The sequence below is a fragment of the Trachurus trachurus genome, assembly GCF_905171665.1.
Source record: "Trachurus trachurus genome assembly, chromosome: 13".
Taxonomy (NCBI): Eukaryota; Metazoa; Chordata; class Actinopteri; order Carangiformes; family Carangidae; genus Trachurus; species Trachurus trachurus.
This window is the reverse complement of record NC_139892.1, coordinates 21,765,757-21,787,133: the sequence shown is the minus strand read 5'-3', so window position 1 is coordinate 21,787,133 and position 21,377 is coordinate 21,765,757. Positions and strand designations below refer to the sequence as shown.

The 21,377-nt window shown below is 44.9% G+C and overlaps 1 protein-coding gene across 1 annotated transcript; it reads left to right on the top strand.

Moving 5' to 3' along the window:
* Positions 1–16,483: 16,483 nt before the first annotated feature.
* Positions 16,484–21,304, top strand: polr2d (RNA polymerase II subunit D). Its single transcript, XM_083985395.1, has 4 exons — positions 16,484–16,755; positions 18,069–18,249; positions 18,352–18,447; positions 20,670–21,304. The coding sequence occupies exons 1-4, from the start codon at positions 16,677–16,679 to the stop codon at positions 20,746–20,748; spliced, it is 435 nt and encodes a 144-aa protein (XP_083841521.1). The 5' UTR covers positions 16,484–16,676; the 3' UTR covers positions 20,749–21,304.
* The last annotated feature ends 73 nt before the right edge of the window (positions 21,305–21,377 follow it).

The window sequence follows — 21,377 nt, the reverse complement described above, 5'->3', positions numbered from 1 at the left end:
AAAGAAGTTAAAGCGATTAATAACAGCAAGATGCCTTTACCATCTAGTATCTCTGGTATCACTGGATCTGAGAATATCGCTGAACTGTGGAGGAAGCATTATTGTGACATTTTTAACTGTGTTAAGAGCGATACTTTTACTGTTGGAGATGTTCCCCATCATGATGGTGTGACTATCAGACCAGATGATGTGTGTTATGCAATAGAGAAATTGTCATTGAATAAAGCAGCAGAACTTTTAAAATACGCTAGCAGCAGAGTATCAGTGTTAATTGCTCTATGTTTCACTGGACTGCTAATGCATGGTGTACTACCAGATTCCATGATGGCTGTAGTCTTAGTTCCTGTTATCAAAGACAAAACTGGAAAGATATCTAGCATAGAAAACTATAGACCCATCGCGCTGGCTAGTGTACTTTCCAAAGTACTGGAACAAGTTCTCCTGGATAGACTCCAACAATATGTAATCACCACAGATAACCAGTTTGGTTTCAAAAGTAAACACAGCACAGATTTGTGCATTTATGCATTGAAAGAGATGGTTAGTAGAACAAAAAATAGTACAATGTTTTTTATGTTTTCTGGATGCATCCAAAGCCTTTGACAAAGTCAATCATGGAAAGCTGTTTGTCAAATTGCAGGAGCGCGGTGTTCCACCGTACATGATTAGAATATTGCACTATTGGTATGTACATGAAAATATGCACGTTAGATGGGGTACAAGTTTATCTGCACCCTTCCTTGTAGCTAATGGTGTGAGACAAGGAGGAATCCTATCACCTGTCCTCTTCAATCTGTATTTGGATGATCTGTCTAGACAGTTGAACCAGTGCAGGACTGGATGTATAGTGGGAGACAGACTCATTAATCACTTGGTTTATGCTGATGACGTGGTCATTATATCGCCCTCTAGTGTTGGGCTACAGCAACTGCTGAGAATCTGTTCTTGTTATAGTATGCAGTTTGATATTGTGTTTAATTCAGCAAAAAGTGTGATTATGATTGTAAAAACAAAGGAGGATAGGAATACACAATTCCCCTCCCTTTTCTTAGCTGGTCAAGCACTTGGTGTTGTGAAAAAAGTTAAATATCTGGGCCATATAATCAGAGAAGATCTATGTGATGATGATGACGTTCAACGTCAGTGTTGTAAACTCTATGCACAGGCTAATATGCTTAAAAGGAAATTCAATAAGTGTACAGAGGATGTAAAGATAGCCTTGTTCAGATCATATTGTACTACACTGTACACAGCACACTTGTGGTGCAAGTACAGTGCTGCAAAAATGAGAAAACTGTTGGTAGCTTACAATGATGCATTTCGAATATTACTTAGGCGCCCAAGATGGACAAGCGCGAGTCATATGTTTGTATCTTGTAATGTATCCACCTTTCATGCTCTTTTAAGAAATTACATGTACAGGTTCAGGTATCGACTTAAAGGGACAACGAGGAGTTTCTATTCGGTTATAAAAAAGTCTCACGTTAATGTGGATGAATCTCCGCTACCCACACTTGTTAATGGGCCCATTTTCGATAAATATATCGTTCTGTCTCTATCGTTATTTTGTTATTATTAGTGGTGGCGGAGATGCTGGTCGAGCCGACCAGCGTTTTTTACTTTCGGTTTCGCAACGAGTCATGAGAATAACGCAGCTGAATCGCCGTTTATGGTCGGAACTACGATGGTATGTGAACCTCTTTGAACCTCTGACTTTAATTATTGATGAATGAAAATATGAGTCTGTCTTGCGCCGGTCAAAAGAATTTTACGGTGCGCGCGGAGGCTCATAAATGTAGTGTGAAAACGCTTCGCTTTTCCAAAACTCCTCGTTGTCCCTTTAAAGCAGAAGTGAGTGGTCCGGTCGTTTTCGCTAATGCTGCGTTCCAGGCAGGCTTTTGAAATCGTAAATTACAGCTTCAAGTCACAACTTACGACTTTGTAGCGTTTCAGGCAACCCACTCGTGTTTTTCCGACCTGTTTTACCGGTGAAAGTCACTATAACGGCCACTCGTAACTTCCGACCGGTGAACTCGTACCAGATCGAACTGGTACCACTTCACGGTCGGAAAAATACGAGTTTCCTTGAACGCACCATAACAGTCCTCGTCCCTACGTCGCCACATTCACGGCGTTCCTTGGCTGCACACACAGCCCTGCATGCCGTTCTCTCTCCTCATTGGATAAAAACTGTAGGATACGAGAAATGTTTTCTCCTCGGCTCAGAGCAGAGCAGAGTGACTGACAGACCCGTGTTTCAGACCAAACACTCTATGTAAGTGATTGCTGTCGGAAGATATAACTATTTAAGACTTATATTAACACAAATATTTCACTTACTTCTGCTTTAATCAGTCAAGCAATAGCATCATAGTTGCACCAGTTACACACAGTGATACAAAATACTTGTCAGGTCTCTGGAGACACTGGAACAGGTGTCTGTATGTTTTTTAAATTTATGATGGTGTTTTTTATCTTGTATTGTATGTGTTTTTGTATTGTCTCCCCATAATGGACCTGAGTCCGTAATAAAAGATTATCTATAGCCTAGGCCTACAACATGTAAAATACTCCAGCTGCCATTTTGGGAAATGTCATTTGACAGAAATCCTACCAGACAACTCACTCAGGCTCAAACATGAACTCAACAGTGATTGTGACCTTGGCCACTGTAGTCTGTTGTATTTAAGGTATTCTCTTTATCTAGGCTATGTCCTATTGTTAAACAATCAATTAATTGTTCAAATAACTGTAACACAAGACATTAGCAACCAAAAACAGAATAAACGTATGGCCTAGCCTAACCCAGAATTTATCTGAACCCCAACATGACCAAGTTTATGGTCATGTTAATGTGTCCCAAGAAAAGTGGAAGAGTCCAGTGGACAGGAATCGATTCAACGTCTCAGATTTGACCATCAGTCGTTGGTTTATGGTTTGTGTGACCATCCAGGGCTGGCTCACTCTACTCTCCATAGCTGAGCTCTTTCAAGTCCATTGCTCTTAACGATTGCCCTCTAGTCTCATGCTCGGGATCTCGCTGGTCAGGTATAATAACTGAGGTTGGTGTATGATGTGCACAGGTCAGCGTCAGTAGCCTATGTATTGCGACCGGGGAACCTGCTGCTGCCGGTCGATGGACTCTATCTACTTACCTGGACTCTCTCTATATATCTGGCCTGTCTAGCCTCTACCAGGTCTTTTTACTAAACTTAACCAACTCCTTTCTTCATTGCCTAAACCCAACCAATGGGACAAATCCGCTTCTGACTCAAAAATAGGTAAAAAATCTGCATGTTCACCGGGTCCTTTTGGGGAAAAGCGGGTAACATAGACCCTTTTTCTAAAAGGGTTCTATGTTCCCCGGCCACATACAAAGTGGGGAACATAGGACCTGGGGAACATAGGGATGACCCCAAATGAAATGACTGCTAAAACATACAGTATGTACGCCTGGCCCAAAGGTGGGAGTGGGACAGTGGGTCATTACAATGGTCAGATAAACTCCTGAACTTTCTGTGAGTGACACAAGGTCATGTCTAACTTCATGTGTTCATAACGGCCTGAAGCTGCTCTGCTTTCAGTCGTAATCATGGTGACAGCCAAGCGTTCTCCCCTTCTGCTGCTGCTGCTGCTGCTAATTTGCCTGTTGGTGAAGCTGCTTGCTGCCTCCAGAGTGTCCAAGTGTCCACACAGGCTGCAGCCTCGGGGGTCTGGCCTTGTGTTGTTACAAATAGCTGCTGTTGATGAAGCTCCACTGGGACTCATTACTGTCAAAAGATGCTGTAACAATGATGTAACCACACATCAGAGTCTCCACTGACCGTCACCGTGGGTCCATCGATGAAAATGTTACAGGCCTCAGGATGAGTTAGGCTTCCTGTGCACAGCAGATGTGTCCTGTTTAGGAAAAGTAGAGACAGGGTCATTAGTTGTGTTCATCCAAGCAGGCTGTACTCTGTCTTAAACAGAATTCATCTTTCTTTCTCCTTCAAATCATCAGTTTCTTGGTTCATAATCGTTCACATAAAATGTTCCATAATCCACTAATTTACAATAAAACAAATTATAAATGTACATATTACCAATAATGCTTAAATTACAAAACACTGCTGTGTTAATGTGTAGCCTAAACTCAATATTATTTTACTGCTGCTTTATCCAGCCTCAGAATATTTTACAAGTGATGTTATTTTCTTTAAGCTTCAACTGTTTCACTTCACATTTGAACACTTATATAACATATAAACAGTAATGGAGACCTTGTATCAACGTACTTTCGTCTTTTAATGTTACAAAAATATCACCTTTAACCTTTTTACAACATCAACATAGTGCAATAACTCTAATGAGTGACTTAGCATTAAAATAATGACACAAACCAACAATGAAGCTTATTCACTCATACAGCTTCTACTCCGTTATACTCTACACTAAAAACTTAACTTAGCAATTGTTTCAATCTAAATCAAATTAATCACATGAAATGGAAAAACAAATGTTCAGGAGATAGGCTACATACGATCAAATGAAAACATCAACAGGCCGCCATTTTGCGTCATTGTTCAACAGGACAAACCAAGAAAAAAAAAGCATCTTTGCATGTCTTTTGACGAACCTGCAATAAAAAAAGAGTGTGCTGGCTTCATGTGTCATTGCTTTGAGATTTCTGTTTCCTTTTACTTTGGTGACTTCTGATGGACCTTTTTCATCACTTGCTATTTCTCACCCGATTGAGTGCATCAAGACGCCTCTGGTACCCATTGCATGACTGTATGACGGATGTTTATGCCTGATGTTATGTCATGTGATTGCTTTCTGGACGGCTGCCAGCAGAACCACTCAGAAAAACAAAGAAATGGTGGTGGATGTCTGCAGACTGAAACGCTCTCCCCACACACCAGTGAACATTCAGGGACATAAAGACTGTGGGCCCTCACATGTAGCTACCTGGGTGTTCATGAACTACTAACTGGACTAAAGGCTAGGGAACAATAGTGTTTTTCACCTCATAATGATTATGGGTTTGACTGTAATAACTGATATTATGAATATCATAAAAAATAATATTCAACCATCTACAACTAACATTTCAAAGTTTACAGTTATCATCTGAGGAACCAGCAGCTGGAGTGAGGACAGACAGATAGGACAGCTGAATAATGTATTTACATTCTGCATTCTTTGGAAAAGTTTTCTATAATATTTATAGCTAGAGGTACTAGCTGTCGTTATCTGCCAGTTGATTTATCAAGATACTTCTATCACCTATGCTGACAACCTGTAGATTACTAGAAGTTATGTTCACTTAAAAGTTGGACAGCAAGGAAAAATAGATACAGGGATACTGGTCATACTGGCCATCTGGGAGATGATTCATATCTAAGCTTTACTAAACAATAAACATTACAGTGAAGAGTTTTAATTCTATTGCAAAAGAACCCTCTGGAAGTGATCTTCCTTAAATTTTGCTCAACAGTATCAAAAGCCATGTCAAAATTTAAGAAAAGTTAACTAAAATATAGTGAAGTAAGTCTACAACCAGTTTCATTCTGTTGTTAAGGTCTATTGTGGTACATCAGTTATAGAGTCCACTTGTTAAATTCCTCATACAAGGATTAGGGTGAAAATGTTATCATTATTCAAAAGGCAAATTTGGTGCCTCTTGTCAATGCAGAGAGGATTTAGGCCATTGTGGATTAAGGTAATTAAGCTTGGAGATATTCCCCAACATCAGATAACTTTTGAAAAGTTCTTGTGACCTATATTTGGTAGAGAAACGGTGCCATCTGCTGGGGGAATAGTTAATAGAACTCAGATGATGAACCATCTGATCCCGGAGATTTGTTGTTCTTCAGATATTGACTGTGTTTTTCTGATGAATGTCCCAGATTGTGAGTTATCTGGTTGTGTTCTGTTACAAATTTTGAACAGTAAGGCATATTTAAGCTTGGGCTCTGAGAGGGTCACATCACATGAATGAACTGACTCTTGTGCAAATACAGAGAGCATAGTTCACACACCAGAGCCAGTATCAACTATCAGGACAGTAGAAACTGCTGGGCCACAGTTTAGTATTCCTTGAAGTCATATCATCCTTGTGTAACCCATGTAGAACCCTCTCTCTGCCGGTACTCTGCGATGTGTTGTGCGACAATAAACCAGGAAACGGGCTGGTGGGCTCTGACAATTCTTTACTCGGTCTGTCACAGGATAAACAAAAACAGGAGAGACTTGAGTGGTGTACATGAGGAGGTTGTCGACACTTCTGCAGACATGTTCCAGTCAGACTCTCCTTTACTCATAAAATAATAGTGGTTTTATCAAAGCAACCAGAAAATAATATGTAAAAATGTAAAATATCATTCCCAAAACGTTATATTAAATTAACTTAAATAAAAATAAATTAACTGAAATAACTTAAATTATTCTCAGAGGACCCTCATTCATTCATTTCACATGTAAATAGCATCCCCACATATTAACCAGTGGACATATAAAAAACGTAATAAACCATCTCCATACCTGTCACAGGATAAACAAAAACAGGAGAGACTTGAGTGGTGTACATGAGGAGGTTGTCGACACTTCTGCCGAGGAGAAGGAAAAAGAGTCACATACAAAACAAAAACACCGTGAATCGGCTCTCGGCTAATGAAGCATGAAAAGTAAACATTAGCACAAGCTAACGCTAACTAGCGATATTCTCGGACTGCTTCGGAGTTACTTTTTACACACACACAATGCGGTTAACGGCTGAAAACACTCCCAACAACATCCCGGCATGAACCGCACTGGTCCCGTTAAACAACGGTCTCATAAAACAACATTTTTGTACTTTTAGTGGGAGCGAAGCTTCCACACATCCTACCTGCAGACATGTTCCAGTCAGACTCTGACCAGAACGCGCAGGCGCAGCACCTCAAAAACTCCCCGTCATAGCCCCTCCCCTACATACACACACACAGAGCTCCCCAAAACAGACAGGCAGAGGAGGAAAACCTTAACAGAGTGAAAAATAAAATAATAACTGAATATTTTGGTGAAATTATATTAAAGTAAATATCCAACTGTTACATTCTCCCCTTCCGAATTTCACCAAAATCACACAGGGTTACAAAGGCGCTTTAAAATGAAGAACGTACAAGAACACTAAAACATTTTCTTCGCTCTCTGGACCAGTAAACCAAAAGATTACATCTCTCAGGTCAGTTAAAAAACTATCCGTTAACACAGATCAAAAGAAGTTAGAAGGTTGATCAGGCCTCCAACCCCTCAGGAATTTAAAGGTGCAGTCTACACCTCTTTAAACACGGTCCCTCAGCAGCTCATATGTATTACAGTGTCCTAATCAAATTACACATCCAATATACAAAGTCAAGCACCCTTTAACTCCTATTCATGCTACAGACAACGCCTTCTGTGGCGATAACCTACGCCACGTTATAGGTCTCTGGACCATGTTCTCAATGAGTCTATTAACTGACCTCACTACCCTCCCAGCTCTAGTAACCACCCTACCCGGGACTGCAACTTGGTCAGTGTCATATCTGGTCAGGCCAGGCTGTGTATCAGTGTGTTGATGGTCATGACTCAAAGACTGATGTATGTCAGGGTCAGCAGTCAGTGCAGATTGAGCCTCTTCAGAGTCAGCAGGGGAAACTGCTGGGGTTGGGGCTGTGCTGAACCGTGGATCAGGTAAGTCTGAGGCTGTGCTGACCTGTGGATCAAGTGAGTCTGAGGCTGTGCTGGCCTGAGGATCAGGTGAGTCTGAGGCTGTGCTGGCCTGTGGATCAGGTGAGTCTGAGGCTGTGCTGACCTGAGGGTCGGGCAGGTCCGCCTTGTCAACACCATCCCATAGAGCATCAGCGCTGTCCGAGACTAGTGATGCGAGCTCATCTGCCACAGAATCACCATCATCCCCTTGATCCAGTTCAGACTCAACCCACAAGGACGTTCGAGCTTGAGAGGACTCTCTCTCCAAGCTATTGAGCTCATCTGCCTCACCATCGCCACTGAAGCCATCAGTACCAGAGGAGGTGTCCAGAGACTGACTCTCCAGTGTGTCTTGAACAGGGAGAAAAGTCACATCCAACAGTAGATTTCTGTGCACAACTTTGCAGTGGCCTGAAACATTACTGATCTTGTATATATGGGTCTTAGGGTTTGTCTCAACCACTGTGTACACAACAGGTTCCCATTTATCTGCCAGCTTTTTCTTGCCACGCTCTCCCTTATTGGCGAGTAGCACGCGATCTCCGATGTGGAGAGCAACTCCTTTCACTCTTCTGTTATACTGATGAGCTTGATGTTCTTGCTCTTTGGTTGCGTGCTGCTGAGCGATTTTGGCAGCCTCAGCGAGATATGACAGAAGAGTCTTGGAGTAGCTGCTGAAATCTGTCACCAAGGGATCATGTAGCACAGATTTGAACACAATGTCAACTGGGAGCCTCGGGACACGTCCAAACATTAAGTGGAAAGGCGCATAACCAGTAGTCTCGTGCACAGTTGCATTGTAGGCAAAGGTTAACGTGTGGATCTGCTGTGGCCAGTTGTTCTTGGCACCAAGAGGGAGGGCTCGCAACATGTTGCCGAGGGTTCTGTTAAACCGCTCCGTGCCACCATTGCCCATCGGGTGATAAGCAGTGGTATGTGACTTGGCGACACCAGACAGTTGCAGCAGCTCGGACACCAGTTCACTTTCAAAGCTGGGGCCCTGGTCCGAGTGAATACGTTCAGGGAACCCGTAGACACAGAAAACCCGGTCCCACAGCTGTTTAGCAATCTGCTTGGCAGTCTGGTTACGACAGGGAAAAGCGTGTGCCATCTTCGTGAAGTGATCAGTCACCACTAACACGTCCACAGAGTTTTTGTTCTTGTCCTCAGCCGTCCAAAAGTCGATGCAGACGAGCTCCATGGGGCTGGTGGTTTTTATACTCTCCAATGGGGCTCTGGCTGAGGGCTCAGGAGTCTTGGCAAGCACACACCTCTCACAACACCGCACATAATTCTTCACATCCCTCTCCATATTCGGCCAGAAGAACCGTTGCCTCGCTAAGTGAAGAGTTCTGGCTTGCCCTTGGTGACCCGCCAAGTCGTGAACTCCCTCCAATGCTCTCTTACACAAGCCTGCTGGCAACACCAACTGCAGCCTCTTTATTTTGCTCACAGGGTCTCTTGTCTCCCTGTACATAATGCCACCTTGAACCTTGAGCTTGTCCCAGTGCTTCAGCAGAGCCAGTGATTTTGCTCCCATACCATGCCTCTCTCGTCGGGACGGACGTCTTTTCCGAACTACAAAGGGCAAAACACTGGAGATGGTTGGATCTTGAAGCTGATGGTCCTCGAGCTCCTGTAAGGTAAGTGAAGGCAAGGTGTCTTGACCAGCAGGTTGCAGCTGTTGGACATGATGGACAAGACATGAGGCTCTTGTCTCTACGTGACTCTCCCAATCATGATGACACAGTAAAGCAGCCTTGATTTCGGATGAGCTGCAGGAACCCGGTGTTACCAAGGTGGGTTTGTGTTGCTGGATTACTTGGAGGTGTTGGATGCCAGCTCTGAAAACATCTTGCACCTTGTCAGCCTCTGCACCATCTGCTTCATGCACCAATCTGTCATAAGGCTCTTGGATGAGACGTCCACTAATGGAAGAGGTGAATGGGTCACGACTGAGAGCATCGGCTACAATATTTCTCGGACCGGGGATGTACTTCAGATCAAAGTTGTAAGACGATAACTTAGCCACCCACCTCTGTTCATAAGCATCCAGCTTCGGCTTGGTCAAGATGTGGGTGAGCGGGTTGTTATCTGTCCACACTGTGAAGTCATGTCCTTTCAACCAGTGACTGAATTTCTCTGTGATGCTCCACTTCATGGCCATGAACTCGAGGCGATGGGCGGGATATCTCTGTTGTGATTTGCTAAGGGTCTTGCTAGCAAAAGCTATGGGGCGTGCTTTTTTTTCTCCAACAGGCACCTGAGACAAAACAGCGCCAAGTCCATCTAGAGATGCATCCACAGACAGAATGAAAGGTCTTGAAAAATCAGGGTGAGCTAACACTGCACAATTGACGAGTTCCTTTTTCAGCTTATAAAAAGCCTCTTCACAAGCAGGGCTCCAATCATCAGCTGTCAGCTTCCTGAACAGGCCAGCGCCCCCACCAGCCTTGCCAAACCGCCCTCTCCTCTTCTGGCCCGCCGTCAGAGCGAATAGGGGTTTAGCGATGGCTGAGCACCTTGGGATGAAACTTTGATAAAATAAGACCATGCCCAGGAAGGATTTAACCCTCCTCACTGAGGGAGTGTTCCCATCCTCTTCCATCAGAGCCTCTTTTGGCATGTCTGAAATCACGCTCACTTTTGCAGGGTCCACAGCCACACCGTTCTGGTCAATTACATGTCCAAGAAACTTGACTGTCCCCTGCATCAGATGGCATTTCTTTGGACTCAGCTTGAGATTGTTGTCTCTCAACTTCTGGAAGACGACCTGGAGCCTGTCAAGAGCAACGTCTTCAGTGGCGGCGAACACGAGCAGGTCGTCAAGGTAGCAAAGCAGACTTGTGAAGTTAAGCTCACCAAAGATGTTCAACATCATTCGCATAAACGAAGCTGGACTGTTGCAGAGTCCTTGGGGCATCCTGTTGTATTCGTACAAGCCAACAGGTGTCGTAAAGGCTGTGTACTTTCTGTCCTCTTCGCACATGGGGATGTTGTAAAACCCGGAGGTCAGGTCCATGGTGCTAAAGAAGGCATTGCCTCCAAGGGCCGCAAGGCAGTCTGCTTGGTGAGGGAGGGGGTGAGCATCCTTCAGGGTCCGTGCATTAAGCCACCTGAAATCCGTGCAGATCCGTAGCCCTCCATCCTTCTTCCAGACCATGACAAGAGGAGACGCATATTCGCTGATGGATTTACGGATGATGCCCTTCTCCTCCATGTCTGTCAGTACCTGCCGCAACTGTTGATAATGGGCCGGGGGCACTCTCCTATATGGCATGCGAAATGGCCGGTCATCAGTCAGATGGATTCGGTGAATGAACCCCTTAGCTTCACCACAGTCAAGCGAGTGCCTGGAGAAGATGTCTTCGTACTGCTCAACAAGCTCAACAAGCTTTGCTTTTGACTGGATGCTTGTGTGACATGAGTCAATGTCGAGGTCATCTAGCCCCAGCTCCGAGAGTCTGGCCTTGAGGTTGGCTGTAGTGGGAGTGGACTTGGTGACCTGCTCTTTTTTTCCTGTCTCCATCTTGCAGGAGCCCTGTTGCAAGTTGAAATCCTCCACTGCAATACACGGTGACACTTCTGCAACCAGAGAGTTACGCTTCAGGAGGGTTGGCCTTGAAGACAGGTTAGTGATTTTCAGTGGCACCCACCGATCTCCCCACATCGGTGTGATAACCCGCCCGACCAGAACATCTCTTGGCCTGGACTTGGAAGTGCAAGGCTCCACAATGATTGTGCTGCCAGGGGACACAGGGACTTTGCTGGAGAGTTTGCCCCACACCAGATGTTCTTGCTGGGGAAGTAATGTGACAGCACGGGGCAATTTCACAGAGCCGATCTTGTCTGGGACCTCATTACCCCTCCACCTGGTGGTACATGACATCATATCTAAGAAGTGTTCATAGTCAGTAAGCGAATGCTTGCATCCAATGGACGTGAGCTTCCAGTAGTCAACATCACTTTTCAAGACATGCATCAGATGTTTGAGGACGTTCGAGCCAATGATGAGCTCATCTCGTTGGCCGGGCACCACTAAAACAGGTACAATGCATTTCACTCCATAAACAGTCATTGTTAAATCATACACACATTTTGGGTGTGTCTGCTTGCCTCCACAGCCAACCAACACAATTTTTTCTGCTGACTGTGGTTCTCCCACAAGGGCACCAGCTTCTCTGAGCAACCCTTCAGCATCTTCATTCAGGGTGCATGCCATGGATCCTGAATCAATCATGGCCTTCAGTCCGACCTTGTCATTCACTTTGACTTGTGTGTAGAATAACTCACTGAAGGCTGGCACCTCTGCTGACCCTTGAACCACGACTTGGTAACCTTCAGGAACCGCCGAACAGGTGTTAACATAGAGAAGCTCAAGATCTGTTTCACTTTCCTTGAGGGTTTCTTGTCTTCCTCCCACACTGCCCCTCTCCAAATGTGGGTGTCTTAGTTTCCCTGAGGCTGACTCTGGCTGGAGCTATTGGGGCCCCCCTGCCTCTGGTTGTGTCTGTTGCAGTCTCTTTTAAAATGGCCAGGTGAGTAGCATGAAAGGCATAGCTTCTCTTTTCTGCAGTGCATAAGTGTGGTGTGGCTAGTGTCCCCACAAACCCTGCAGCTCCTTCTCTGGAAAGGGCCAGGAGCAAACTGTTGTGGTGAGACTGGCGAAGATGTTGCCACCTGCACTTCCTGACGAGCCATCATTCTATCCAGGAGACCTATCAGAGCCTGCATGCCATTCCCGTCTATGGCTGTAGTGACTGGTGGGGCATGTCGGTGGTGAGTCACTTGGGATGCTGGCGGGCATGCAGCTGACTGTGTGTACTGAGAGGCCAGCGCTGGTATTGAGCAGGCCGATGCTGCTGCCTGGGAGGCATGAGGAGTCACTGCTGTGGCTGAAGATGGGACGAATTGGTCAGCTGTGGGTGAGAGCTGAAAGGTGGGAGCTGAAGTTGGTGTTGTCAGGTAAGTGTCTGTAGGTGAGGCTGGTGAGGTGAACTGTGGGGTGGAGAGCAGTGGTGATGCATGTGATACCTCAGTTCCCTGCAACATGGTGGTCTGGGCGTGGCTGACAGCATGTTTATGCAGCATTCGATTTCCAGCATGAGAGCGTGTCCTGAGCTCTCGTAGGAAGCTATCGATGCGTTCTTGGACTTCGCTGGTTGTCCACTCCTCGGCTGCCTTGAAGCTGAGCCTATTAAACAGGACAGGATCAGGACAATATTTAATGAACATCATTGTGACTTCTCGGCCTGGATCCTCAACACTGCGTCCCTGTCGCCGTAAGCACTCATCAGCGATGTCAATAGCATTGTTCAGCCTGATCCAATATTCCATAACCCCTTCGTGTTGCAGTGGTCTAGTGTTGTAGAAGTCAGCCATCGGCATGGAGGAATATGTCAACTCACTGTAATGCTGTTTCAGGATGTCAAATATCAGTCCTGGTGTCTGAATGTGGTCAAGTGAAAGGTTGTTGCGAAGTGTAACCCTCACTACGTCTTTAGCTTTGCCCATTAATTTAGACAATATTTCCTGTGACTGTTGCTCTGTTGGAGTGTTTCTCTTAATAAAATACATGTTCATCAAATCAACCCACTCGCGAACAGAACATTTATCACTGCTGTCACCCCTGAAAACTGGTGGCTCTTTAACATCAGACTGCATGACTAGTCTTACACCAGACAGGTTCAGCCCAGAATGTCCCTGCTCTGACCTAGGGCTCTCTGTTAACACAGGCTCAGTAGTATTTCTATCACTTCGCAATTGGGCAGCAATGGACTGACCAATCTGATCGGCCAGCTCTGAAATGAGAGTACTCAAATCAGCACGGGGTGTTGTCTGTGGGGACTGAAGCTCATAAGGGGGAACCTGGATTCGAGTGGAGCTAATCCTAGGGGTCCCCAACCCGCCCACTCTGGGTGTCTGAACTCCCTCATTGAGAAACCACCCTCTCCCAAAACTTGTGGTAGAAAAAGTTTCCCCTATTGGAACTCCATTGTCTCCCATATTAGTTGCTGAATGCATGTTTACAACCCCAAATAGCAATAGAAAAAGAAAAAAAACAGTGTAAATCACATATCAAAACTACACAACAATATGAATCTCAGTTATGTTGCTATAGCCTATTACTGTCAAATGTGTCAACAATAATCAAAAAAATGTCCCACTCAAATGAAATGACCAGACTTTAAATGAAGATGTGAATGAAGAGCTTCCCTCGGCGATCGGAATGGCATCGATGCTTGATGATCCGGGTCACGGCACCAATGTAACCCATGTAGAACCCTCTCTCTGCCGGTACTCTGCGATGTGTTGTGCGACAATAAACCAGGAAACGGGCTGGTGGGCTCTGACAATTCTTTACTCGGTCTGTCACAGGATAAACAAAAACAGGAGAGACTTGAGTGGTGTACATGAGGAGGTTGTCGACACTTCTGCAGACATGTTCCAGTCAGACTCTCCTTTACTCATAAAATAATAGTGGTTTTATCAAAGCAACCAGAAAATAATATGTAAAAATGTAAAATATCATTCCCAAAACGTTATATTAAATTAACTTAAATAAAAATAAATTAACTGAAATAACTTAAATTATTCTCAGAGGACCCTCATTCATTCATTTCACATGTAAATAGCATCCCCACATATTAACCAGTGGACATATAAAAAACGTAATAAACCATCTCCATACCTGTCACAGGATAAACAAAAACAGGAGAGACTTGAGTGGTGTACATGAGGAGGTTGTCGACACTTCTGCCGAGGAGAAGGAAAAAGAGTCACATACAAAACAAAAACACCGTGAATCGGCTCTCGGCTAATGAAGCATGAAAAGTAAACATTAGCACAAGCTAACGCTAACTAGCGATATTCTCGGACTGCTTCGGAGTTACTTTTTACACACACACAATGCGGTTAACGGCTGAAAACACTCCCAACAACATCCCGGCATGAACCGCACTGGTCCCGTTAAACAACGGTCTCATAAAACAACATTTTTGTACTTTTAGTGGGAGCGAAGCTTCCACACATCCTACCTGCAGACATGTTCCAGTCAGACTCTGACCAGAACGCGCAGGCGCAGCACCTCAAAAACTCCCCGTCATAGCCCCTCCCCTACATACACACACACAGAGCTCCCCAAAACAGACAGGCAGAGGAGGAAAACCTTAACAGAGTGAAAAATAAAATAATAACTGAATATTTTGGTGAAATTATATTAAAGTAAATATCCAACTGTTACACTTGTCAACTAGAGGCACAGAGTAATACAGTCACTGGACCCCTCTCCAACCTTACACGAAGCAGTCCTGCTCCTGCAAACTCATAAAAGAAAAAGATAAGGTCAGTGATGCCCGCCCCCATGGCTGACCCAGACCTATATGGGTAAACATGAGTGTTATACATAAGAAAAAGAAATGGAGAATGAAGACATGGGTGTTCTGAGGAATTAAAGACAAGCATGAGTACGTGACCACTGGTTTGTATGTCTCAGAACTTAACATTTCCATCTAAGACAATCTAACAAACTATCAGATTATAGCAGAAACACAGTGGCAGCCATCAATGGGTCACAGTGGGTGAAGGGGGTCAGGCCCGAGGGTGGTGGTGCAGATATCCTGGAAAGCACAGTCAATATTGTCTGTACGAGAGAAGATCTTATTATTGATCTTTAATCACTAACGTCAGAGTGGACATATGTATCCCCACAGCGTGCTGCTGATGCACTGTTGTATTACACATATGACTTCCTGTGTTTACAAACCAACAGAAGTCTTCTGTTATATCGAGATTATATAATAAATTGATGCATTATCACGTGAAAACAAATTTTGTTATATCACGATAACAAAATAAGTAGTTATCACGAGAAAACAAATTAAATTTAAAAATACATGGCCATTCTCGCCCCCTGAGGCCATTATAGTCTTATGTTCAAAGTTTGTAGTTTCACATCATCATCCAATGCTGCAGATAATAGGTTTGAGTCAGAACTTGTTCATTATTTTTGTTGATTTATGGTGAGTTGAGACATCTATCTGTCTATCCATTTATCTATCTATAGTGAGTTTTTGAAAAAAAAAAAAAGACAGAGAGAGAGAAACAGAGCAGAGGCAGTGGATAAAAGACGAAAAGAGATAACTTGGGGGGAAAGGGACAGTGTTAAAGTGTGTTAACGGCCGAACAACATCAAAACAACAAAAAGAAGAAAAAAGAAGAAGAGCTGAGTGGCTCAGAGTGGCTCAAAGACTCAGGATCATAGATGGTTGCAAAGCACGAAGGAACATTTTGTCTGTCAAATGTCATAAAAGCAGAGGAAAAGAAGTGTGTAGGAGTATTTAGCCTAGCCTACTGAAAAAAAAAAAACTACGGGCTTCTCAGAAGCCAAAAGGGCAAACAAAGAAAAAGAAGTTTGAGAGACATGACAAACTGACTCTGACAAACTGTTCAGTGCTGCCCTATAGCCTATGTATGATGCATTTAAAACTAAATGATATGATACAGTTCCTATGAAACAAATATTAAAATTGAAAGATAACAATAGGCAACTAAATGGACCAATCGTCATCACACAGAGAGAAGCACAGTGTTGCAGTGAGCAGCTTCTCTCATCATCACCCTTGTATAGAGGAGCGAGTGAGAGTAAAATGTCATGGTGGTGGTGCACCTGTAGTGCTGTCCAGTAGGCGGCGGTACTGCGCTGTAACGCTGTCTGCCGACCGCCACAGACCGCAAGAAGAAGCAGCTAGAGGCGGAAGAAGAGGAACAGGAGGAGGTGGAGACTGAAAGGCGCCGAGCTGAAACCTTTGTCCGTTATTCTTCTCGGTAAATCGCCGCCGACTCGCAGGGTCCGACCTCTCCCCGGTACACGGACTGAAGCACCGACGGTCTGAAGCACCGACGGTCTGCCGCCTGCAGTGTCCGCTCAGCGCGCTCCGTCCGCGGGGGAAGAGTGGGTCATGGCGGCGGGGGGCGGCGCGGCCACTCCGCACGTCGGAGATGTTGAAGAGGACGCTTCACAGCTGCTGTTTCCTAAAGGTCTGTAAACTAAAGCACCACGGTCCCGTCCGAGGTCCGGTTCTGGTTCTGGTTCATCACCAACGCGCCTCACGTCCGTCGAAACTGTGTTTCACTGGCTAAAAGTTAGAAAAGACGGTGTTTCTGCCTGTTTTCATCAGGACCACAGGTGGCATGGAGACCAGGTCTGGTCTGATCTAGATCAGACTGAGGTGGTCCAGGAAACTACAGGGTGGTTTTCTGTGGACCAGGTCTCGGGTTCAGATCTGACCAGTTTACACACAGTGGTCCTGATCCAGATAATGTACATACTGTAAACAGATTAACTGCTGAAGTGCGAGTCCACTGAGTTTCAGACAGGTGATGTGGTTTCCTACAGGTGTGTGTTCACCTCCACGAGGCCTGTTGTACCCCTACCACCCACCATCAGTGTTGTGGAGACACTAGTCAGTTCAGTCTGGCTTCACCATCACCTCACCACCTGCCTCTGTGTGCCAGACTGTTGGTCCACCTGAGTCACGGTCCAGCTGTCCCTTCACTCCGCTCCAGGGCCCCAGACTGCCCGTAAATCAGAGCATTTTGCCCCTAAAATTTGAGAAGGTGCAAGTAAATTTTACGTCTACTTGAGCATGTGCAACCAGTAAATTTACTTTTTTTTTTCTACTGGTGAAATGTGAGGCGACTCAAAGAACCTGGCTGGAATCTGTCATTACAGGAGTCAGGCCAATGTGTTTGAGCATCATGGATGATTCATTTGCTTTGCAAGTCGATTGATAGTGTGCGTCCCTGTACTTTCTGCTTGGCTCCTAAAATTTTAAGTTTAAGTCTGGAGCCCTGCACTTAGTTTATAGTCGTGTTTGCATCCTTCAGACCCTGTTTTGTTGTGCAGGCAACTTAGGTTTGACACCATCACACACATGTAGTAAATACACAATTCCTGTCGTGTTGTCTTTATAACCCAAATATGAGGGGGCATTTTTGATAATTGATGATTATTTTTAATGATAGTGTCTGACAGTAAAGTCAAGGATCCCTGGTTGTAGTTGCCTCGCCCCTGTGACACTCGCATATGAATTGTTTCTGCACCGGCCAATGACTGATCAGTAAATTGATAAATTGGTCAGTGGGTTAATCGGAAATGAAGATTTCAATATTAAACGAACTAGTAAATATTTTGGGCTTAACAGCTGTTTAGTAGCAGCTGGAACCAGGACCTGATCTCTGTGACGGCTGCATCGTTCCTACCTGGTCCATGTGGTGTAGTTGTCTTTATTTTCTTCTCCTCCGATGTATTGTTGTGTGAATCTATATGTGTGTGGTGTTGTCGTCATCAGAGTTTGAGAGTGCTGAGACTCTGCTGAACTCGGAGGTCCACATGTTGCTGGAGCACAGGAAGCAGCAGAACGAGAGCGCCGAGGACGAGCAGGAGCTGTCCGAGGTCTTCATGAAGACTCTGAACTACACGGCCCGATTCAGCCGCTTCAAGAACAGGGAGACGATCACGGCGGTCCGCAGGTACGGGTTCACCGTCGTCTGTCTCCACGCAGCCGGACGCTGACGGCTCTTTGTGGCCTGATCTGGATCTGACTCTGTCCCCTCCTCTCTCTGTGTCCTCAGTCTCCTCCTGCAGAAGAAGCTTCATAAATTTGAGCTGGCCAGTTTGGCAAATCTGTGTCCTGAGGCCGCTGAAGAGGCCAAAGCCTTGATCCCCAGGTCAGCCGGATCCACATCACACCCAGACAGACACCTGATCACACACAATTTTATTTTCTTTCACCACTAAATGTTCATCTACTCGGACTAAAAGTTCACAAAGCTGCTGAACCTGAACCTGTTGCGATGTAACTGAGCTTCTGGCTGTGGCAGCTGCTTCAGGACACTCTCTAGTAATGTATTGACCCCTTGCACGTGACGTCACGTTCCACTCGCGGTAGCTACGGACGCCATGATGGACGGCAAAAGAACAGTGAACGTCAATTTAATTCAATGGGCGCGTTATAGTTTTGTGACATACCGGGGCTGTAGGGTTTCCCCTCCTTTTCCACTGAGCTGGTTCCAGTGCTGGTTCGGAGCCAGAGCCTGACTAGCACCGGTTCTTTGCTTTCCCACCGCTTAAGAACCGGTTATTGGTTCTTAAAACTGGTCCCAAGCACCAACTCCTTGCTGGGCTAGAGCTAAGAACCGGGGGCTGGCCACTGGCAGCGGGGTTACATGAACAACAGGACCAGTGCGAAGATATACAGACGCGTTATCGATGCCATTATAAGTTAGTTTATCTACAGTGTATAGTCGATGTAAACACAGTTGAAGCTAACTAGCTGAGCTACATGCTGTGGCTAACAATAGCTAACGCTCGTAATCATATTATACATAGCACCGTCACAACGTAGTTGCCGCCGGCCGATCGCGGCGATTACAACGAAGACGGCTTCCTGTTTTCTTTTATTTTTCAGCCTGGTTTAATCAGAGAATGATCACTAATTATACAGACGTCGGGTCAGGTCTTCAACACCCACGGGTCGGACCAGGTTTTAATTTCCAGGTCCGTTAACTGTAGTTAGCAGCAGCAAAGACAGGAGCAGCTGCTGTATGGGGAGTGTGGCACTGACTTGACGTCAACTCCTTAGCAGTGGAAAAAGCACAGAAAACTGAGATATTCTACGGCGAATAACAAAAAAACAAACAGAATATTGCAACGGATGAGTAGATATTCTATTTAAAATAAGTGATAATGCTGTGAGGTTGTAGTGTGAAGTGATCGAGCCACATTGTTGGACGGCACCCATACACAGTACATTATCACTGAGCACTTTCTGCTGTCCGTCATGGCGTCGCCTCTCGCTTCACGTTCTAATTGTGACGTAGCTGCAAGGGGTCAATATGTGTGTAGATCCTGGATACTTCACAACGTTTAGTTTGGTTTAGTTTAACTTTATTGTCCACCTTAGTGGAAATTTGTCTTTGACTTCCCCCACATAAAATTACACTACACAGAAAAACCATGCAAGTGGACAAGAGATAACAGCAGGTTAGAATAAAAACCGAAAGCTTTTTGAGCATGCACTTAAAGGGATAGTTCAACATTTTGGCAAATCGGCCCATTGTAATAATCCCTATAGTCTTAGCAGTAGGTTCGTTACCTTTATTTGTCGGTGCAAGCTGTTTTTAGAATGGCGGAGCAGAGCTGTGAGCTGCTCAGAGCTACGCTACGGAGGCTAATGGGATTTCTTGGTTTCCCTCATCAAACTCATCAAATACACAATCCAACAACTCCAAAACGCTTTCGTGGACAAGTTGTGACCTGCACATTCACCACGCTATGAGGCAAATTCATGCAAAACCGCTGATGCACGTTCCTGTCAGGGGCAGTTTTTCAGCAAGCAGTCTCTGCATTTGCTTCGATGTCTCCTAACGTTATGTTATTATCTCATAGCGCGGTCCTCCTTACAGTACACTATAGGGATTATGGCAATGGCCCAGTTTGCCAAAATGTTGAACTATCCCTTTAAAATCAGGTGCAGTCACTTGCATAAAGTGCTTATATAGCAGATGGAAAAATATTTCTTATTCCTACTTTCCCTTGGGACCCTGAATCAGCGGTCAGATGGGAGCAGTTAAAAATGTGTGAAGCATCCCCAGATATGTCTGGCCTTCCTGAGTACTGCCTTGTTGAATATCTCTCCGAGCCAACCAACAACTTCAAATATGAGATGTTTAAGTGCCAATAAATCACCAGATTTTATAAACAGTATGTTAAAATCCATTAGACATGTATGTTAGTGCACAGTGACCAGCTGCAGCCACAGTGTATTAGGATCATATTAGCTGTACATTACCGTCTGGATTCATGAACGTAGTTTACTTCAGCACCCCACACACACCAGTGTCTTTCTGCCTGACGCTTACACTCGTGTGTGAAATGTGTTTGTTTCCAGTCTGGAGGGTCGGTTTGAAGACGAGGAGCTGCAGCAGATCCTGGACGACATCCAGACCAAGAGGAGCTTCCAGTACTGAGTCCAAGTCCAGGACCAGGACTGCTCTCTGGGCTCTGCTTCTCCTGGTGGACCTGAGTCTGTGAACCGCTGCGACCAGCACCAGGTCGGTCGCCGCCTGGTTCACAGTTCGTCTTCACATCCAGGAACCACTGAACTGAACTGAGCTGAGCTGCTGTGTAGTTGTAGTTAAGCTGATGGTTTTGGTTGATGACAGAGAGGCTCTCTGTTCACTGTGCAGCTCATCATTCCCTCTACTGCCACAATAAACGTTGACTTGTCTTTTTTAACAACAGACTCAGTGTTTGTGTTGAATTCGGCAGCTTTATGTGTGAGGTCTGGAGAGACAGTGTGGACGGCACATTCACGTCTGGAGTTTGGAAACTCAGAAGTGGTTTTTACAGTGGCTCTTTCTTCCTGCAGCCAAACCTGTAAGGACTCGGTCCAAACTAAGTTACAAAACCTAAAGGGCTTTCAAATTATTTCTTTTTGACTGTTTTTTTCACAGAAGTGATAAATGGACACACACACTTGTCTCACACAGATACTGAACCGTTTTCTCAGTTACGGTACTTTTACCAGCGCTTATACCAGAAGCTTACTTTTTTCATAAAGATTTTAATACTTTTATTTTCATCCGTTTGGTTGTTT

Excerpts from the sequence above, each read along its gene's own strand:
- polr2d (XM_083985395.1), top strand. The coding sequence starts at position 16,677 with ATGGCGGCGGGGGGCGGCGCGGCCACTCCGCACGTCGGAGATGTTGAA. Across the intron at positions 16,756-18,068 it reads ACAGCTGCTGTTTCCTAAAG|AGTTTGAGAGTGCTGAGACT; the intron begins GTCTGTAAACTA and ends TGTCGTCATCAG. Across the intron at positions 18,448-20,669 it reads GCCAAAGCCTTGATCCCCAG|TCTGGAGGGTCGGTTTGAAG; the intron begins GTCAGCCGGATC and ends GTTTGTTTCCAG.